The sequence below is a fragment of the Bos indicus x Bos taurus genome, chromosome X, assembly GCF_003369695.1.
Source record: "Bos indicus x Bos taurus breed Angus x Brahman F1 hybrid chromosome X, Bos_hybrid_MaternalHap_v2.0, whole genome shotgun sequence".
NCBI classification, from domain to species: domain Eukaryota; kingdom Metazoa; phylum Chordata; class Mammalia; order Artiodactyla; family Bovidae; genus Bos; species Bos indicus x Bos taurus.
In genome coordinates this window covers 16,044,732-16,066,396 of record NC_040105.1, presented here as the reverse complement: position 1 = coordinate 16,066,396, position 21,665 = coordinate 16,044,732, and the positions used below count along the sequence as shown (strand labels likewise).

At 38.0% G+C, this 21,665-nt stretch overlaps 1 protein-coding gene across 1 annotated transcript in view; it reads left to right on the top strand.

Annotated features, from left to right (window-relative positions):
- Positions 1–21,665, top strand: part of SCML2 (Scm polycomb group protein like 2) — a 120,564-nt gene that overhangs the window by 25,673 nt on the left and 73,226 nt on the right. The window contains exons 3-6 of the mRNA XM_027534264.1: positions 506–574; positions 7,365–7,435; positions 8,265–8,499; positions 11,830–11,918. Of these exons, the coding sequence (XP_027390065.1) occupies positions 506–574; positions 7,365–7,435; positions 8,265–8,499; positions 11,830–11,918 (464 nt within the window). The remainder of the gene's footprint in view (positions 1–505; positions 575–7,364; positions 7,436–8,264; positions 8,500–11,829; positions 11,919–21,665) is intronic.

Here is a 21,665-nt window from a genome sequence, read left to right as displayed (position 1 = left end):
GTCCATGGGGTCACAAAGAGTCAGACACAACTAAGTGACTGAACAACAACAAACAGTCCGTTGAATTACATTGTATTCTAGCTTCTCTGTTGTTTTAAATTCTCAAAAGTATGCACTTTATTGCTGGGACACATTAATCTGAATATTGTAAGGATCAGCTCGGCTCATTTTGGTTTGTTCATTTATTTAACAAATGTTCAAGAATGTTCTGTGTGCCAAGTCCTTTTTGGGCACTGAGGATAAAAAGTAGTGAATAAGAGACAAAATGAAAAAATGTCTGACCTTTTGGGGCTTACATTGAGTGAAATGAGACATGCAATAAACAAATAAATTATAAAATACATTATGTATTAGAAAGTGAAGTCCTGTGCAGAAAGTGAGGATTTAATTATAGAATTGAAACTGGTTCCTATTAGAAAATACAGTTTAGGTTTTTGTAAGTACTCTTTCAAACTGTTGCTCTTTTCTTCTGGTATTGCTCACTATTTTCTTTCTTTTTTTAAAGACTCAATGGGTGTAAAGAAGGAGAATCAAGAGAGAGCTCCTCAATCAGGCACATCTTCTGTGCAAAATGGTAGGTTTTAAATTAGTTCAGTAGAACATATATTTTGTCTTCACTCAGTGTTAGTATGAACTCTTTTCTTATTGCTTTTGGTATAATCTATGTATAGTAAGCTCTTGTAAATATAAAATGTAAGCAATAGGAAAGACCAAAAAGATAGTATTTTTTGAAAATTTTACTTTGGTTTCACATAGAGAGAGATTAAGTTAAAAGATAACTATGTATTTCAGTGCAGTTTTGCCAAGGTAAAGATATCTAGTTATTAATTACCATGTATTACCAATTTAAAATAATTTAATTTTTAATAAAAACCTTTCTAACACTAGAGTCAATGTGAATGTCTTTTTTGATGGTCATAAGACAATCTAGTCGATTAAAGCTTAGGCATTTAGGGGATCTGACAGACCTCTTCTAGAATCTTGGCCTCATTTTTTACTAGCCTTGTGACCTTGGGCAAATTACTCAATGTTCTTAGTCTCTCTTTTCTCCTGTGTAGCACAGGGATAATAACTACGTACTCATGGAACTATTAGAATTAAAGAAAAGGAATGTAAAGCACCTAATATAATGCCTAGGCTGATAGTAAATGTTCAGTAAATGTTAACTTTATTGTCTGAGTTATTAATTCATATTTTAAGCTTTTATTGTTAATAGCATGTGTGTAGCAGTATATCAGAGATTCAGGAGATAGACTCTGACCCATTGCACCTGCTCTTATGGAAAATGAGGAAATAAGTCATACGCAGACAAGAGGCTGAATTAAAAAAAAAAATACAACAGCAAACTTAGTGTGTTTACCAGCGATTTCCAGGCAAGCCTCTTGCCCCTTGTGTTTCTGTTGTACCTTCTGTGCTAGCCCCACTCTTGGAGTAAGTAGTTCATTCATGACTTTCTGTTCGTATGAAAAGATTGCCTGTAGAGGTAATCCCATGGAGTCATTCTTTATTACTGTAGCTGGGTCCTCAGTGTTTCCTTAGTTCTCTTTCTCATTGGCCTTACTTGCTCCTCAGCTCTTCCTTCCAATCCCCAAAACTCTCCAAGGAAATGGAGGCTGTTAGGCTAGAGTGCTCTTCCTCATCCTTACAAATTCCTTTCCATTTTTTAATATAATAGTTCTATTGAGATATAATTCACGTACCATACAATCTCCCCATTTCAAGTGTACAGTTCAGTGGTTCTCAGTAGTGTATTCCCAGTTGTGTAACCATCACCATGATCAGTTTTAGAATGTTTTCATCACCCTAAAAAGCAACCCTAGTACCTAGCTAGTAGTCACTCTTCCTCATGGTGCCTCTCCCTAGGCAACCACTTAACCTTCTTTCTATCTCTATAGATTTGCCTATTCTGGAAATTTCATGAAAATCAATTTGAAGAATATATTCTTAAAAGTTGAAACTAGTAATTTTTCAAAATTTTCAAACTTTTCTGCTTGAGAAACTCTGATTAAAAATGAGATTACTTAGTCAAATTGACAGACATTTGCAGAAATTTCTCAGTGTCCTGACCCTAACATCTTATTTTAGAAATCAATGAGTGACTACTAGAAGGTCAGCTCCTGGAGAGCCAGGATATTTCTCTGTTTTATTAACTGCTGCATCTGCAGTATCTAGTATAGTGCCTGGGAGATACTGGTGACCTTCTGTGGGAATCCAGTAGTGAATAAGACAAACACGATTCCTACAGTCTTTGAGCTTGCATGCATGTATGTTCAGTTGCTTTGAGCTTTGGTAGACATTAAACAAATGTCCAGTTATAGTTGTGGTAAATACTATAAGGTAGTGGGTGCTGATCATTCAGCTGAGAAGCTTCAAGCTCTAAATACTTTGCTCATTTTCTGTACGTAGCCTCTGAACCCAAGCCTAGCACTGGTGGAAGACATTATGATTCTGGTTTACTCTGGAGAAGAATAGGGGGCCTCATAGATTATGTTCATTTTGCTAAAAGGTCTTTGGGCTAGTATATGGACTAGATAGAATAGATTACAAATCAAACAAGAAGGACCACAGACACGTGCAAGCAACAAGCAGATCACAACATTATGTACATCTGTCTCCTGAAAAGGCCTATCAGTTCCCAGGGCTCTTTTCTGAAACAGTAAATCCCTACCCCCCTTCCCCCACCCCCAGCTGCTAATCTGTCAATGAGGATAAAAATGCAGAGACAGGGACTTCAGGCTTGTCTGCTACTTTCTGAACTATTTTGGTCAGGAATTCTCACTGTGGTATTATAGATGTACCAAATCTAAATTAGTAAAGCCTTTTGCTGTGTGTGTTTCCACTATGTTTTTGGTAGACTCTCATCATATGGGCATCCAAGCTGAATAGTGTTGTAGACTAAGAATTTTTGCCTTATGAACAAAGGAAAAAATTAAGGCTCCAAAGGTTACATTAACTAGCAGTGCGATAGAAAGCACTTGTATTATATAGCACTGGTATAAAGTATTTGCTAGCTCAAATTATAGCCCATTATTGCCGGGAGAAATATCAATAACCTCAGATATGCAGATGACATTACTCTTATGGCAGAAAGTGAAGAAAAACTAAAGATCCTCTTGATGAAAGTGAAAGAGGAGAATGAAAAAGTTGGCTTAAAACTTAACATTCAGAAAACTAAGATCATGGCATCCGGTCCCATCACTTCATGGCGAATAGATGGGGAAGCAGTGGAAACAGTGGCTGACTTTATTTTTCTGGGCTCCAAAATCACTGCAGATGGTGATTGTAGCCATGAAATTAAAAGACTTCCTTACTCCTTGGAAGGAAAGTTATGACCAACCTGCTGCTGCTGCTGCTGCTGCTGAGTCGCTTCAGTTGTGTCCAACTCTGTGCTACCCCAGAGACGGCAGCCCACCAGGCTCCCCCGTCCCTGGGATTCTCCAGGCAAGAACACTGGAGTGGCTTGCCATTTCCTTCTCCAATGCATGAAAATGAAAAGTGAAAGTGAAGTCGCTCAGTCGTGTCCGACTCCTAGCGACCCCATGGACTGCAGCCTACCAGGCTCCTCCATCCATGGGATTTTCCAGGCAAGAATACTGGAGTGGGCTGCCATTGCCTTCTCCTATGACCAACCTAGACAGCATGTTAAAAAGCAGAGACACTACTTTGCCAACAAAGGTCCGTCTAGTCAAGGCTATGGTTTTTCCAGTGGTCATGTATGGATGTGAGAATTAGACTATAAAGAAATCTGAGCGCAGAAGAATTGACGCTTTTGAACTGTGGTGTTGGAGAAGACTCTTGAGAGTCCCTTGGACTGCAAGGAGATCCAACCAGTCCATTCTGAAGGAGTTCAGTCCTGGGTGTTCATTGGAAGGACTGATGTTTAAGCTGAAACTCCAGTACTTTGACCACGTGATGCGAAGAGCTGACTCATTGGAAAAGACCCTGATGCTGGGAAAGATTGAGGGCAGGAGGTGAAGGGGACGACAGAGGATGAGATGGTTGGATGGCATCACTGACTCAATGGACATGGGTTTGGGTGGACTCCAGAGTTGGTGATGGACATGGAGGCCTTGTGTGCTGTGTTTCATGGGGTTGCAGAGTCGGACACGACTGAGCAACTGAACTGAGTGACTGAAGACACAAATGGTGATAGAATATTTTAAACATTGTCTTAGATGAATTAATTATTTTCCAGTGTCACTGAAAAATTTTACAAATGTAACTGGTTTGTGGAAAAGTCTTAAGTTCTTTGAGGTCTAATTGTGAAATGGCTTTGATTTCTCAGTTATTATTTCCAACTTATACTCCTTTCATCCTAGTATGGTGGCTCTTTAGTGACATCCTAGTCAGATTTTTTTCCTCCATTCATGTTTTGTTTTCTTCTTCTGTTTTTTAATGCTCTCCAAGATCATATGGTGGTAGAGCTTCATTTAGAACCTTGGGTCTCTTGATTGTCAGGTTAGTGCTTAGGATTGTCAGGTTAGTTAAATTTTGGAGCCATGGATCTCAGTTTTCACTTTTAATATAGCTATCCAGTATTCTTAAGTTTAGGCACAACTATGACAGTTCAGTTCAGTTCAGTTGCTCAGTCATGTCCTACTCTTTGCAACCCCATGGATTGCAGCATACCAGGCTTCCCTGTCCATCACCACCTCCTGGAGCTTGCTCAGACTCGCGTCCATTGCATCAGTGATGCCATCCAACTATCTCATCCTCTGTCGTCCCCTTTTCCTCTCACCTTCAATCTTTCCCAGCATCAGGGTCTTTTCAAATGAGTCAGTTCTTTGCATCAAGTGGCCAAAGTATTGGAGTTTCAGCTTCAGCATCAGTCCTTCCAATGAATATTCAGGACTGATTTCCTTTGGGATGGACTGGTTGGATCTCCTTGCTGTCCGAGGGACACTCAAGAGTCTTCTCCAACACCACAGTTCAAAGGCATCAGTTCTTTGGTGCTCAGCTTTCTTTAGAGTCCAACTTTCACATCCATAATATGACTGCTTGAAAAACTGTAGCTTTGACTAGATGGACCTTTGTTGGCAAAGTAATGTCTCTGCTTTTTAATATGCTGTTTAGGTTGGTCATAGCTTTTCTTCCAAGGAGCAAGCGATTTTTAATTTCATGGCTGCAGTCACCATCTGCAGTGATTTTGGAGTCCAAAGAAATGAAGTCTGTCACTCTTTCCATTATTTCCTCATCTATTTGCCATGAAGTGATGGGACTGGATGCCATGATCTTAGTTTTTGAATGTTGAGTTTTAAGCCAACTTTTTCACTCTCCTCTTTCACTTTCATCAGGAGGCTTTTTAGTTTTTCGCTTTCTGCCATAAGGGTGGTTATCATCTTCATTTCTGAGGTTTTTGATATTTCCCCCGGAAATCTTGATTCCAGCTTGTGCTTCATCCAGCTCGGCATTTCACATGATGTACTCTGCATATAAGTTAACTAAGCAGGGTGACAGTATACAGCCTTGACATACTCCTTTCCATATTTGGAACTAGTCTGTTGTTCCATGTCTGGTTCTAACTGTTGCTTCTTGACCTGCATACAGATTTCTCAGGAGGCAGGTAAAGTGGTCAGGTATTCCATCTCTTGAAGAATTTTCCACAGTTTGTTGTGATGCACACAGCAAAGGCTTTGGCATAGTCAATAAAGCAGAAGTGGATGTTTTTCTGGAACTCTCTTGCTTTCAGTGATCCAATGGATGACATTTAGTTTTATGCCATCTTTATTTCACTAAATAGTATGTATTTATCAAGTTATTTATATGCATACTACTTCAGTTAGTTCTCAAAAATACCTTATAACCATACGTATTACTTTTCTCATTTCATAGATAAAGGAACTGAGGCCGAGAAAATGAAGTGACTTGCTCAGGGTCACTGGCTAGTAAAAGGCAGAGTTAGACTGAAAGATAGCATTTTCATGTCAGGAGCCTGTGTTCTTGACATTTTGCTGCTTGCTCTTCAACACTTTGGTAGTGCTTGCTTTCCATGATCTGGAAGCAGAATTAAACCCAGTATTTTTTTAAAGTGGAAAAATCTCTAAAAGGGTATATACAGTGTTAGGAAATGACATGCTTAATACCATACGTATGCACACATATTAAATGCATAATTTCATGCAACAGTGATACTCCGAATCTTGCTCACATTTCACATCAGCTCACATTTCTTCCTAACTGTGTGGTTGGTAACTTTACCTTGGCATCTTTCATTCAGCCGTGGTGGTGGTATTTACATCACAGAAATATGCAAACACCAACAGTTCCAGTCAGGCTTTTTGTTTGTATTTTCTGGAAAGCTGGCTGTTAAACATTTATCAGCAGTGTGTGAATGTGTGTGTGTGTAAGTGGAACTGTTACAGCCTTTGAAGAATGTATAAGGGGCTAGTAATGCAGATTCCCCTAGGGAGGGAACTGTGAAACCCTAATATTTTTATAGTAAAGAGATTAAACAGGGAGTATAGAAAAAAAAAACCCTCATGTTTGATGAGAATTAAAGTTTATGTGAGTTAATAGTACCTTTAATACTGCTGTCAGGTCTTTCAGGGCATTGTGACTGACACAGTGAATTGAAGTGTCTGGGAAAAGCATACTGCCTTCTGACCTATGTCATCAAGACTAAGTGAGACAAAGAACAGAAGGAGTTTGCAGAAAATATAGATCGTTACAACAATCTGTGTTAGTCATTGCACTGATGAGTGGTTTCTGCTTTATTCTGCCACCATATTCTTGACACCCTGGATGGAGATCTAATAGTCAGTTGAGAAACAACGCTGAGTTTTTCTTTCCATAAATTAATGCTTTATTTCTGCTATGCCACACACCTTTAGATCCCTGTGAAAAACAAAGAAGCAGTTTCAGAGTAATGGGATGAAATGATAAAGACATATTTTGAGTAAATTTGTATTAGAGACAAATGAGTAGAATTTGCTATTACTCTATAAAAAGTCCTTTAGTTGTTTCTAGAGTTCACGTTTTTAGAATCACTGTGATGCAGTCCTCATTACATCAAGAAGATCTGGATTATCATTTATTTCAGAACCATTATTATCAGGAAATGGTCTTATTTTTTATTTCCATGTTGGTAGTCAAATGAGGAAGTTTGAATCTGTCCTTTGAGAAGTATTTCTTTAAAGAGACATGGAACTAAAATCCATTTTATTCCTGAAAGTTTGTATACATATTATATATGTTTTAAAAAACCCTGAGAATTCTCTGGCAATCCAGTGGTTAAGACTTGATAGCTTTCACTGACATGGGCCTGGGTTTACTCTCTGATTGGGGAACTAAGATCCCATAAGCTATGCTGGCAGGGCCCAAAAATAAACCAAAAAAACCACCTATTTTTGCATGTTTTTTTCCAGATCATTTTCAATGGGAAAAATACTTGGAAGAGACTGGATCTTTAAGTGCTCCTTCAGAGTATTTCAGACAGGTATGCCAAAATTCTGTAGATACCATGTTATGTTTATTTTTGTAAACTATTAACTTGTTGAAGGGAATCTGTTATTAGGTTCTGTTAGTGTGAAGCGATTGTGGGATTGTGGCAGTGCTGCTTAAGAACCAGATGGTCTCTTTGCATTCATTGATTAAGAATTTACTTTATGTCAGATATACTAAGCTCTTATGACTGCCCATGTGGAGGGAAAGACAGCCATGTAAATAATTAATGATAAAAAAGTGTGATAACTATACTGAAAAGGGCTCACAGAAGAGGTCCTATCTGAGGTAGTTGTAATGAGGGGAAGGATATTCCAGGCAGAGAGAACATCCAAAGGAAAGAGACATGGGCATAAAAGAACCTGAGTGTTGAGGGATGGTATGGGTGGCTGGAGCACTAAGTAGATAGAGGTGATAGTATGGGAGTGAGGTTAAAGTGTGGTGGCTTTTAAACTATACTGACTGTTTGGACTTTACAGTAGGCAGTGGTAAGCTGCCTTTTGGCTTACTTTAAGAGGAAAGGCCTAATCAAATTCTTATATTAGAAAGACACTCAGGATGCATTTTAGAGGTTGTATTTGGTTTGCCTGGAAGTGGGCAGATGAGTGACAAGCAGTGGGTGACCATGTCAGGCTGTGTGTCAAGCCAAGGAGAGAATTTGGAGATCTTTTTCTTAACCCTTACAGCTCTCATTTTGTTCACCAACTGTTGCAACTGTTACTTAAAATGTTCCTCATGTATTCTGGTAACATAACTGATCGTTTGATTTTCCTACACTTAGAGAGTTTTAACAGAATTTAATTTGTATGTGTTTATGTATATAGTCTAAGATTCCGCCAGCTAATGACTTCAAAGTTGGCATGAAGTTGGAAGCCCATGACCCTCGAAATACGACTTCAGTATGTATTGCTACAGTTGTTGGAGTTACAGGTGCCAGGCTCCGTTTAAGATTGGATGGTAGTGATAACCAAAATGACTTTTGGCGGCTTGTTGATTCTCCAGACATACAGCCTGTTGGGACATGTGAAAAGGAAGGGGACTTACTTCAGCCTCCACTGGGTAAGGATAAACAGTTTTAAAACAACATATTCTTGGTAATGTAATATTCAGTAGAAATAATTTTAACTGACCTTTTAAAAATCTCTTCTCCTGGGCATTCTGGCAAACGGATGGTGGTTACTGTGGAGAAGGTTTGAGAAAGTAACTCACTACCATATGTTATAGAGTTTCATTTAAGTACATATTTGGCATATGTGTGGCTAAAGGTTCCCCACTCCAGAGCAAGACTCCTTCTGCCTTAAAACTTGAAATGTCAAAAGCAGATTACACATGCAGATTCAGAAACCCTTCTGGGGGAGAAGTTTGTAGCATTTGATATGAGTCACTTCCTCCCTCAGTATTGTCTAATGAGCCATTCATCCTTTTTGTTATGGGGATTAGCACAGCAGAAGGAGATGATTTTACATTGGGACTCCAGTGTCAGGCTTGGGAATTTCATTACACCTGTTGTGTGGGAAGAAATCATAGTGAGAGGGGTAGGAATCAGTACCTTTAGGTCTTTGTAAAGGAAGAGATTGATGGAACTCTTTAGCAAAGGTTTTTAATATAAAATTCTTGATTTTGACCAAGTTTTTAAAAGAAACAAAGTACGTGACCCTAATTTTGTGCAAAAATTTTTCTGTTTTAATACTTTGGTGTACCATGGTATTCTGTAGAATATAAGTATTTAGTTTATTACTTACACATTCTGAGTGAATGGTGGGTATTGGTTTTTGTTTCTTTTTTACAATGCTAAAAATGAAAATGCTGTATTATAATGCACAGTGAGACAATTAATTTTTTTGTCTCCAACTAGTGGAAGATGCTGTGAGAATAAAAAATTTAAGACAATAATAACTGTTCTTTCTAGCAACATCGTTTTATATTGTCTTTGTTCTAGTGGTTAATTAATACTAACTTGGTTTAAAGTATTTTTAAAAACTAATCAAGTATGTGTTATTCCCAAGAAGATGGTTTAGGATATGTGTGTTTTCTGCTTTTCCCCTTTTCTTCATAACATTCACATTTTGTTATTGCTTATTTTTATAATATCTTAAATCATACAGACTTCTGTAACAGATATACATCTGAGGCTTAGTGCTTCCTCGTTTGGGTTTTATTTCTCTATTGACAGTATGCTAGTATGTGTTTGTATTTTGTTTAAAGGAAACATAGCTGTTGTGATTGTCAGCATTTCAGACATATAACCAAATTTATAATCATTCTTTTTTCAAATTACTTTTAGAGTTTATTAATTAAAAATATGAAATATATAGCAATACGTGCTGATTAGTATGTATTGTGACACCACATAATAAAAAAATACAATTTTTGCCAATTTGCTTATGAGATGCTTTTGAATAGTTTAGTTTCCATTTTAATATAACACAACTTACATAGTTTTACTTTTTAAAAGGTTTATTTATTTAAATGTTAAGGTTATTATTTAAAATTGTTTGTTAGAGTTTTAACATACATGGAGAAAAGTGTACAGCTTATAAATGCTAAGTCACTTCAGTCGTGTCCGACTCTGTGCGACCCCATAGATGGCAGCCCACCAGGTTCCCCCATCCTTGGGATTCTCCAGGCAAGAACACTGGAGTGGGTTGCCATTTCCTTCTCCAATGCGTGAAAGTGAAGTTGCTCAGTCGTGTCCGACCCTCAGCAACCCCATGGACTGCAGTCTTCCAGGCCCCTCTGTCCATGGGATTTTCCAGGCAAGAGTACTGGAGTAGGGTGCCATTGCCTTCTCCGAGCTTATAAATGAACATGTATAAACACCAACACCCAGATAAAGAAAGAGAGCATTGTCAGCACCCTAGAAGCCCCATTCCTGCTGATCCCCAGTCATATCCTCCTCCTTTCCAAAGGTAACTACTGTCCAGACTTCCTAATATCATGAATTAGTTTTAGCTGTGTTTGAGTTTTTTACATGCACTTTGATCTATGTTTGACTCTAGGCAATTCAGAATTAAGGAAAATGCTAAATTTAAAAAAAGTCATGGTACCTCATGTAATAGGATAAGATGCAGGTTAAGAGAAAGGCATAAGGACCAGAGAATGATTGTTATGCGGTATTCTAACAATAGTGTGGAGAATCCATGCTCTGGTAACTATTTAATATTAAGTATCACTAGTAATACTGATTTATTTTAAGGGAGTGTGTAACAACCCTTTACAATTCCCCAGCAACAATTATTTTCCTAGTCAGATTAAGGGTGTTTTGATACATTATTATTATAAAATGACTTTCTGTCTGAACTTTCTTGTATATTTTATCCTATTGATGGACCCATTGGCAATGTGATTCATGTGCCTCCCTATATTAATGCATGTATTCATCAGAGATACATGCAAAGTTCTCACCAACCAATTCTGGCATCAAGGCAGGCAAGTATTGCATGTAACAGATTGCCCCCAGAAAATAGTAAAGCTAGCAGACTCCTGCTCCCTGCTGCACATGCCACATGCTGTGATAGTCACCGTAAATTGATGAGATCTCTAGAGAATACACATGTTGAGTCTATTTTGATAGCATTTGATACAAATCCTAATATAAGATCATTTAGTGTGTGTAGAGATTGCTAAAGTGAGAGCTGTCTTTTTTCCCAACTTAATGTATGAAAAATTCAAACATACAGAAAAGGTGAAAGAAATACCCACTACCTATATTCTACCCGTTATCATTTTACTATACTTGCTTTATTGCTTACTTGCCTTTCTGTCAGTTCATCAGTGAATTATGTTTTTAAATGCAATTCAGGATAAGTTATTGATGTCAGTACATTTCCCCTAAATACTTTAGCATGCATATCATTAACTAGAGTTCACTGTTTATTTACAGTTTGTTTTTCTTTTGAGGTAAAATTTACATACAGTGAAATGTACCATCATAAGTGTACATTTACTGAGTTTGACAGAAAACTGTCTTTCTGAAAGGAAGTAAGGTAGAGGCTCTGAGGAAAAAGGGGCTGGTAGTCTTTTGCAGCCTTATTACTCTGCATGTGTGGTGGTTGGTGGGGAATGGAAGCTCTCCTGGGTTTTGAATTGGATCTCTCCTAGTATTATGGCCCATTCCCAGCATATATGTGTATGTTTGTGAACCCTAGCTAGTGGCTTTTTAAAAATGAGAATTTCTACCCACACTGTAGCATTCTTGTCTAACAGTACAGTGGATGCAGTAGCACTGATTGGAGGGTGCACCTGCTCCTCTAGCCCATTTCCTGCGTTCCTCGATAAGAAAGTCATTCTTTGGAGAAGAATGGTAAATGGAACGTTTTTTTATGCCAACTTGCTATAATATCACAGAGAAGCTTTTAAAAGAAATACCTGCTTTATTTTATAAAATAGGGTACCAGATGAACACATCATCTTGGCCAATGTTCCTCTTGCGAACACTGACTGGATCTGAAATGGCACCTGAAGCATTCTTTAAGAAGGTAAGAAAGATGTTATAAAAAGCTTCCATCAACTGGGCTGTGGTTTTTTTTTTTTTTTTTTTAATTGATCTAGTGGGGATTCTTAAATGCTTTGTCTTCTCTAATGTGTATCGAAAGTACTTTGCAAACTGCTTGATTGGCAAATGTGTTAGTCTGCTCAGGCTGCTGTAGCAAAGTACCACAGACTCAGTGGCTTAAAATAACTGAAATTTATTTTTTCACATTTCTGGAAGCTAGAAGTCCAAGATCAAAGTGTCATCAGGGCTGGTTTCTGGTGAGGTGTCTCTTCTCAGCTTATAGTCTAAACTGTGTCCTCACATGGCCTATGCTCTGTGCATGTGGTAGAAGGAGAGCAATCTCTGGTTTTCCTTTCTTTTCTTGTAAAGAAGTCCTGGACTTGGAGCCCCACCCTTATGACCTCACTTAACCTTTATTACCTCCTTAAAGGCCCTGCTTCTAAATATACTCACGTTGGGAATTAGGGCTTCAGTTTATGAATTTTGAAAAGATGTAACTCATTTCATAACAGTGGCTTAAACAGAAGTTTATTTTCTCACTTTGACTCTCTCATGCTTTTTGGTTTATAAGACAGCCATCTTCTCCTCTTTGAGTCTTTACATTAGTTACATATCTGTGTCCTGATTTCCTCCTCTTAGGACACTGGTCATATTAGAACCCACCATAATGACATTATTTTAACTTAATTATTCCTTTAAAGACCGTGTCTCCAAATACAGTCACATTCTGAGGTATTGGATGAGGAATTAAACATATGTATTTTGGTGGGATAGGGGGTGAGACACAGTTCAGCCCATAACAGCGAGTCATAAAAAAGGCTCAGTTTTCATCACTCAGTAGTCAAAGTGAATTAGTACCTCTTTCTTGACCTCAGATACAGATGGGTACTTTACTGGAAGCAGATGTTTGTTATTATTTTTTATTTACCTTCAGAAGTGAAACTTCTCAGTTTGCAATGTTAGTCATCTCTTTGATATTGGAGAAAATGATGGGACAAGAAAACTTGAAAGTTATTTGGACAGATTTGGTTGCAGAAGTAAAAGAATGTTAAAAACAGTCATCAGAAAGAATTTTTTTTATAAGGAAATACTTGTTATATAACAAAGAGGGAAAAATCCAAAAATAGTTTATGCTCTTGAGAAAATGTTAAAAGAGAGTACACTGTGTTAAGAAACAGTGAATGAAAGCTAAGTTTTAGTTAAATTATGGGTCAAAATATTTCTCATTCTGTCCTCATTGTTTTTTCAGTCACTTAAATTTTATTACAGCCATTTGTATCAGGAATGGTAAACATTGATTATAGTTTTAAAACTTTTTCAAGAAGATTAAATGTACAAAGATGTGAAATGTCAATTGACATGATTTCTACATTGCAGAGAAAAATTCTTTGAGTACAGCTTTGAGCAGCATGAAATGCTATAAGTGGGCTTGCTTACCAGCAAGGGGCACAAGTGAATGCAGTCCTTTTGGGCACTGTGTAAAGCATATTTGACAATAGTTAATAACAAAAGAGATGTTTTGTAATAGTCTTTATTAAATACTTATTAGCTTAGACTGTGGCTTTAGAAAAGCCATTGGATCTATTTTAATTATCAAGTTGTTTTATCAGCTAGTCACATGTCACATGTCACATACATTGTGTTTTTCATTTTTAAAATTATAAAAGTAATTTATCTTTGTGTTTGGAGGAATCAAGCTATATCCTTAACTAAAGTGGAAAATGAGTGTCCATTTATCCTATCCATTCCTCCATTCTACTCTTCTCTCCAAATAGTTTTTCATGACCTTTATCTGTGCATTTACAAACATATATGGACTTTTATTTCTTAAATGTAAATTGGAACGTATTCTGTGATTTAGTTTTTCCCCTAAAGTGTGTATGCTTTGGAAATTTCCATTTTGTTTCATACATATTTTAGGTTGTATTGCTCTCTTCTGTGATATGGATTACCACAACTGATTTAATCTCTCCCTAAGGATTAATGTTTAGGTTGTCTCCATATTCTGTTTAAATCATCTACAGTGGACATTCTTGTATAGAACTTTTTATATAAGTATGAATGGCTACACTCTTATTAATAGAAGTAGAATTCCAATGTCCTTCAAGTAGTGTTTAAATATATTGTTAAGTTGCACCTAAAAAGGGTGTTCCAAACTATTCTCCAGTATTAGTGTTTAGATATATTCACATTCCCATACCTTTACTAGCATTGAATATTATCCATCTTTTAAAATTTGGTGAATCTTTTTTGGAGGTGGGGATGGTAATGGTATCCCATTGTAATTTGTATGGAAGTAATTACCAGTGAAATGGAATTTTCAAAATATCTTTAATGGCCTTTTATTTTTCTGTGAATTGGCTGATTATAGCCTTTGCTGTTTTTCTATTGGATTTCTTTTCTTACTCTTACTTACTTGTGCGGTGCCCTTTTCAGCCAAGCTTGAAACTTAACTAGGAGCCACTCCTAGTCCTCACTCCTTCTTGACCCTGCGCTCTGGATAGCCGATTAATTAGGAAGGCCCACCTACTTAGCTTGCTAATTATCTTTGTTGTGTCTCTTCTTCCTACTTACTACCACTCCTGCAGGCTTTTCTCTTGTCTGGACTATTCAACTAGCTTTGTAACTGCCTCTAACACCCTTACATACAACGCTAGAAATATCTGATACAAAAGCCATGCTTCATTATTCCATACTTAAAACTCCTTTGAAGTTCCCATTTGCATTCAGGATGAAGTATGTTTGTTAATATGGCCTTTAAGGTACCCTGTGATCTGGTTTACAGTTGCCACTTCTTGCTTTGGATCTTAAGTTCTAAATTGTTTGTAATAGCCTATCCATACCATGTTCCCCTTTTAAAAAGACTGGTTATCTATGGTTTGCTCCTATTTTTCTTGTAACATTCATCTCAGGCATTAAATCCTCCAAGATACCTTCCGTAATTTCACCTCTCTATTCTTATACTTCTGTAGCACTTTGTGCATATGTCAGTCTTTGTAGATATTGGATTATATTATTATTTTCACTCTCTCTTGCTTCCTAGACTATAGTTCCTTTTGAGAAGTTAATATGACTTTGTATTCTCATTGCCTATCCTAGGTCCTGGTACATACTTAATTTGTTCAATGAATGAAGAAAGAATAAGAAGTACAGGAAGGTGAATACTTAGGGAGAAGATGGGTTTAGTTTTTGATATGTTGAAAAGTGCCTCTGGCAAGTTTGAGGAGGAATGACTACCACCAGACATTGACATAAAATATTTAGAATTTAGAAATAAGATTTGGCTTGGGTACATGGATTTGGGATTTTTTAGCTCAAATGGTAGTGATAGAAGCCTTAAGTGTGAATGAGCCAGTTCAAAGGCAATACAGAGAAGGAGAGAAGAGTGTCAAGTTTAGAACCTTGAGAAATATCCACTCACCTTTATAATATATAAGTACCCATATCAGGAACTTAGTAGAGGTCAGTTAAAAGGAAAGCAGATTCTTGACTATTTTATAGAGGAAGTTCATCAGTTACATTAGCAAGAACTGAAGACCAACTGAAAAGTGTCCTCAGATAGAGTGAAGTTTATAATCGTGAAGGCAGAATATTGTTAGAGTTCATTCCTAATGGCCTCAGTTTACTCTGAAATGGGAAACTGACAAAGGCTAGAGGGGAGGATTCATACATAGACTGAAAGTCTACTATATTCCACCACCAAGACAGAGAGCTTACTCTGTGGTTGGGGAGAAAGTCATTTAACAAATAAAATAATAAACATTTAATGAGGAAACATTGGTCTTAAGGCAAATGATAAAGGTTTGGAATAGCTGCCATATGGGATGGGGAGGGGGATCGACCTAGGGACATATGACAGTATTTTGGAGGGTTCACCTGAGGATGAAGACTAAACATGTGTAGCACTGCATGTAATACATATGTGGGAATTTTCTCCAGAAGTGCTCAGCAGCTAAGTGTAAATAGGTAAAGTGGAGGGTGATACTGAACTAAGGTTTGGAGATAATAGAACCAGGACAAGGGGATAAGTTGGTTTGGGGTGCGGAGAAGAAAATGGTGATGCTCTGTAACCTGGATGTGAAAGGGTGTGATAGAAGTTGAGTGTTTCGTCCTTTTCTTCATACAGTAGTTCTGTATGAAGGGGATGTTTTTGGTTATCACAACTGTGTGTGTGTGGGGGTGCTACTTATATCTAGTGAGTAGAGACCAGGGATACTACTAAACATCCTACAATGCACAGAACAGCCCCCACAACAGAATGTTCTGATCCCAAATGACAATAGTGTCGTGTTTGAGAAACTGATCTGCATTAATTCCTTGGTGATTAATCTAATTCCTGACTTTAAGTTCAGTTTATATGCAGATGCCTTTCAGATTTATATTTCTGGTCCAGACCTTTTGCTCCCAACTCAGACTTCTATATCCAGCCCACCTACTCAGTAGCCCTCCTTGGGGATGTGTCTAATAGACATCAAACTGCTCAACTTGCAGCCTTTCCCATATCAAGGAATAGCAACTGTCTTTCCATTTGCTTAAGCCAAAAACCTTGGTGATTATTTCTGTCACACACTGCATCCAGTCCATATGGAAACCCCATTTCCTTTATCTTTAAAATATATTTGAAATCCAACTACTTCTTGCCATCTCAATTGCTGTCAGACTGGTACAACCCTAACCCTTATCTCTCACTTGGATTACTGAGTAACCTCTTTATTGATCTCTTTACAGTCTGTTGTCAACATAGCAGCCGGAATATTCCTTTTAAAACATAAGTGAGATTATATCACTCCTCTCCTCAAAGTCATCCAGGGGCTCCCTGATTTACTCAGGGTAAAAGCCAGAGTTCTTACAGTGGCCTCCATAATTCTACATGATATGACCCCTCATTATCTCTCTGACCTGTTTCCTACTGCCCTCCTACTTGCATACTACATTTTAGCCACACGCTGCTTCCTTGTTATTTGAACATTTCAGACACGTCTCTGTTTTAGGGCCTTGGTTCCTAGCTGTTGTCTCAGCCTAAAGCACTCTTCCTCTAGATAACTGGCTAATAATCTCCTTCAGGCTTCTGTTCACATGTCACCTTCCAGATGAGGCTCATCCTGATTTCCCTATTCATTTATTTTTAAAGAATTTTATTTATTTACTTATGGCTGTGCATGCTGCATGTTTGTTGCTGTACAGACTTTACTCTAGTTTTGGTGAGCAGGGGCTACTCTCTAGTTGCAGTGTGCAGGCTTCTCATTGTGGTGGTTTCTCTTGTTGCAGAGCACAGGCTCTAGGGCACACTGGCTTCTGTAGTTGTGGCACCCGGGCTCTAGAATGCAGCCTCAGTAGTTGTGGTGCATGGGCTCAGTTGTTCCACAACATGCAGGATTATCCCGGATCAGGGATCAAACCCATGTCTCTTGCATTGGCAGGTGGATTCTTTGCCACTGAGCCACCAGGGAAGCCCTGATTGTCCTATTTATAATCTCACAACCCCTCCCCTATATTGCTTTCTGGATCTCCCTTACTCTGCTCTCTCTTTCTGCAAAGCATTTATCATTTATAACACAGAATATATTTTACTTATTATGTTCCTCATCTTTCTCTTTACTAGCATGTGAGCAGTACACAGGTGGGTTTTTTTTTGTTTATTTTGCCAGCTAATATTGGGTTGGCCAAAAAGTTCATTAACACCAATGAACTTTTTGGCCAACCCAATATATATCAAGAACCTTCAGTAGTGCCTGGGACTTAGTAGGCACTCAGTAAATATTTGTAAATGAATAAATGAAGGTTAAAGGACTAGAATTCTTGATTAAATCAAAGAAGTAGTTGATTAAAAGTAAGGAAGTAGAAATTTAAGGATAGGAGTTTGTGATCAGAGGTAGACTCCAGGAATATAGCTACAGACTTAAATATAAAAGACTCCTTCCTTTATGGAGCTTACCTTCTAGCTGAGTAAATTTATAGTAAGTCATAATAAATGCATTGTATTATGCTTGATAGTTGTATATGCTAAGGAGAACAAAGGGGTGACATTTTAGATAGTTTGGCAAGGAAGGTCTTGCTGAGAAGGTGCCATTTGAGTGAAGATGTGAAGAAAGGGAGAGAATGAACCTGGAGACTACAAGGGTAAAAATATTTCAGGCAGAAGGGTAATGTAGATAATGCTAAGACTGGCTTCAATCAGTGGGATGTAGGGGAAAATAGCCTGTAAGAAGAACCATATTGTAGGTAAGCAAGAAGGGAGGTTAAAAGGCCATTCTTTGCTAGCCACCTTTTAGAACAGAATCATTTTCTTACAGTAAAAGAAAAGAGAATGATCCCTTTTTATTTAAGCTTTTGCTTTTGCAGATTGTATCTTTGTGTTTAGGAAGTCATTCAAGAATGGATAATGACAAACTATATTCTTTTAAAACATATCTTAAGGCTGTCTTTTCACCTTGCTTATAGTTTCCTTCGTTGTGCAAAAGCTTTTAAGTTTAATTAGGTCCCATTTGTTTATTTTTGCTTCTATTTTCGTTACTCTGGGAGGTGGGTCATAGAGGATCCTGCTGTGATTCATGTCAGGGAGTGTTTTGCCTATGTTTTCTTATAGGAGTTTTATAGTTTCTGTTCTTACATTTAGATCTTTAATCCATTTTGAGTTTATTTTTGTATATGGTGTTAGAAAGTGTTCTAGTTTCATTCTTTTACAGGTGGTTGACCAGTTTTCCCAGCACCACTTGTTAAAGAGATTGACTTTTCTCCATTGTATATTCTTGCCTCCTTTGTCAAAGATAAGGTGTCCTTAGGTGTGTGAATCTATCTCTGGGCTTTCCATTTTGTTCCATTCATCTATATTTCTGTCTTTGTGCCAGTACCATGCTGTCTTGATGACTGTAGCTTTGTAGTATAGCCTGAAGTCAGACAGGTTGATTCCTCCAGTTCCATTCTTCTTTCTCAAGATTGCTTTGGCTACTAGAGGTTTTTTGTATTTCCATACAAATAGGACATGGAAAGGGCAATGAAAACCCACTCCAGTACTCTTGCCTGGAGAATCCCATGGATGGAGCAGCCTGGTAGGCTGCAGTCCATGGGGTCGCTAAGGGTCGGACACGACTGAGTGACTTCACTTTCACTTTTCGCTTTCATGCATTGGAGAAGGAAATCGCAACCCACTCCAGTATTCTTGCCTGGAGAATCCCAGGGACAGAGGAGCCTGGTGGGCTGCCGTCTGTGGAGTTGCATAGAGTCGGACACGACTGAAGTGACTTAGCAGCAAAGCAACTTTTCTATCATTACCTTTTGTTGACAGCAGAGGGAACCATTTTGCAAGTTATCTAAATCTGGAAGGAGGTTGGTTGTTTTGTGATAAAGCCCTTTCATTTACTATGTTATGAAAAAAGAGTTAATTTGTTATGAAACAAACTAAAATTTGTTTTCTTCTAGAGCTCTATTAATACTTATTTGTGTAAGAAAATTTGATAGGGTATTCATGAAATTTAGAAGAAATAGGGGTTTCCCTGGTGGCTCAGATGGTAAAGAATCTGCCTGCAATGCACGAGACCCTGGTTTGATCCTTGGGTCAGGACGATCCCTTGGAGAAGGGAATGGCTACCCACTCCAGTATTCTTGCCTGGAGAATTCCATGGATGGAAGAGCCTGGTGGGCTACAGTCCATAGGGTCACAAAGAGTCAGACACGACTAAGGGATCAGAGAAAGCATGGGATGATGAGATGGGTTTAAAGGGGACATTTTTAAAAGGAATCCATCTACCAGATAGGTTTTAAAAATTATATCTTGTTGAAAGAGGTAGTTCAGAGCTTGTTTACTGTTTTCCAGGTGATTCTTTTGTTCATTCATTTAAAAAATGCTTGCCATTGAGTACTGTGCTGGAAATAACAATATGAAAAAGATCTCAGAAGAGTGAACATATTTTAATAGTTTCACAATTGAAAGGCAAGAGTGCCACTTTGGTGGGCTTCGCAATAGCAGGCTTTGTTCAGGGAAGCTTTATAGAGACCAGGAGAACTGGGCTTTGAGGTGTGGAAGAGTTGAAATTGGCTTGGCAGATGTTGGGGTGTAGAGTGTTCCAGAAAGTTGGCTACTTAGACTTAAAATCGAGCTCTGATACTTATGGTGTAGTCTTAGGCCATTGTACATTAGTTTCATCATCTTGCAAGATGGGTATTATAGCTGCACTGGCTTCATAGGACTGTTGTGAGAATTAAATGAATATATAGAGAATATTTAAACTGTGCATATGCTCAACAATTGAAGGTGGTTATTTTTGTTCAGTCACTAAGTTGTGTCTGACTCTTTGCGCCCCTACGGACTGCAGCACACCAGGCTTCCCTGTCCTTCACTATCCCCAGAGTTTGCTCAAACTCATGTCCATTGAGTCGGTGATGCCATCCAACCATCTCATCCTCTGTTGCTCCCGTCTCCTTCTGCCCTCCATCTTTCCCAGCATGAGGGTCTTTTCCAGTGAGTCGGCTCTTCGCATCAGGTGGCCAGAGTATTGGAGCTTCAGCATCAGTCCTTCCAAAGAATGTTCAGGGTTGATTTCCTTTAGGATTGACTGATTTGATCTTCTTGCTGCCCAAGAGACTCCCAAGAGTCTTCTCCATTACCACAGTTCGAAAGCATCAATTCTTCGGCACTCAGCCTTCTTTATAGTCCAACTCTTACATCTGTACATGACTATTGGAAAAACTAGCTTTGACTATATGGATCTTTGTCAGCAAAGTGATGTCTCTGCTTTGCCATCCCAAAGGAAAAGAAATGCAAGAAGGCAAAATGGTTGTTTGAGGAAGCCTTACAAATAGCTGAGGGGAAAAAAAAAGGGAAAGGCAAAGGAGAAAGGGGAAGATAACACCCAATTGAATGCAGAGTTCCAGAGAAGAGCAGAGAGAGATAAAGACTTCTTAAATGAACAATGCAAAGAAATAGAGGAAATTGAAGGTTAACCTTTTTATAATGTGTTCCCTAATATTTATTTTCTGATTTCTGGAAGTCTTAATGAAGAGAAAATTAACTTTTAATGTTGTTATTCTAGAGATTTAGGGGGTAGAATTGGCAGGTTGTAGTCTCTGAATGTGAGTGTTAGGGGGAAAGGATGCATCTAGGGTAGTGGTTCTCAGCCTTGGATGCACAGTAGAATCATCTGGGCAATTAAAATGTGCCCCATGTCAGACCAGTTTAATCAATATCTCTGGCAGTGTGGCTCCAGGAAATTCTAATGTTTAGTCAGGCTGCGAACCACAGGTCTAGGGCCATTTGCAGGTTTCTGACTTGGGTAACTGGGTTGCTGATGGTGCCATTTACTGGGATAAAAAGCAAGAGTGGAAAAAAAGAAGATGTTGCTTTTAATGTAGCCCTTGGTCTAAGAATCCTCTTAGCATTTGTATGCTTTAGCTTTTTGTAATTACGGAATGCTTTTAAATATTTGTTTCTGGATTGCATATCATAAATGACCCTGGACTGTGACTTTGATATTCGTGTATCTACATTTTATATTTTGAGTTTCTTTTTAGATATTATCTGTTGCTATTCCTTCTCTTTGGATTTATCTTTCAAATTACTCTATAATTTACATATTTTTAGGTTTGTTTGACTCCCTCTTTTAAAATTTCTTGTTATTGCTTCCTCCCCTTCATCCTGTTTGGCCTCGCAACCACTGCTACCACCACTATTAGAATGTAATGTCTACAAGAACAGGGATCTTGACATTTTTGTTCACCTATGAATGGTAAATTC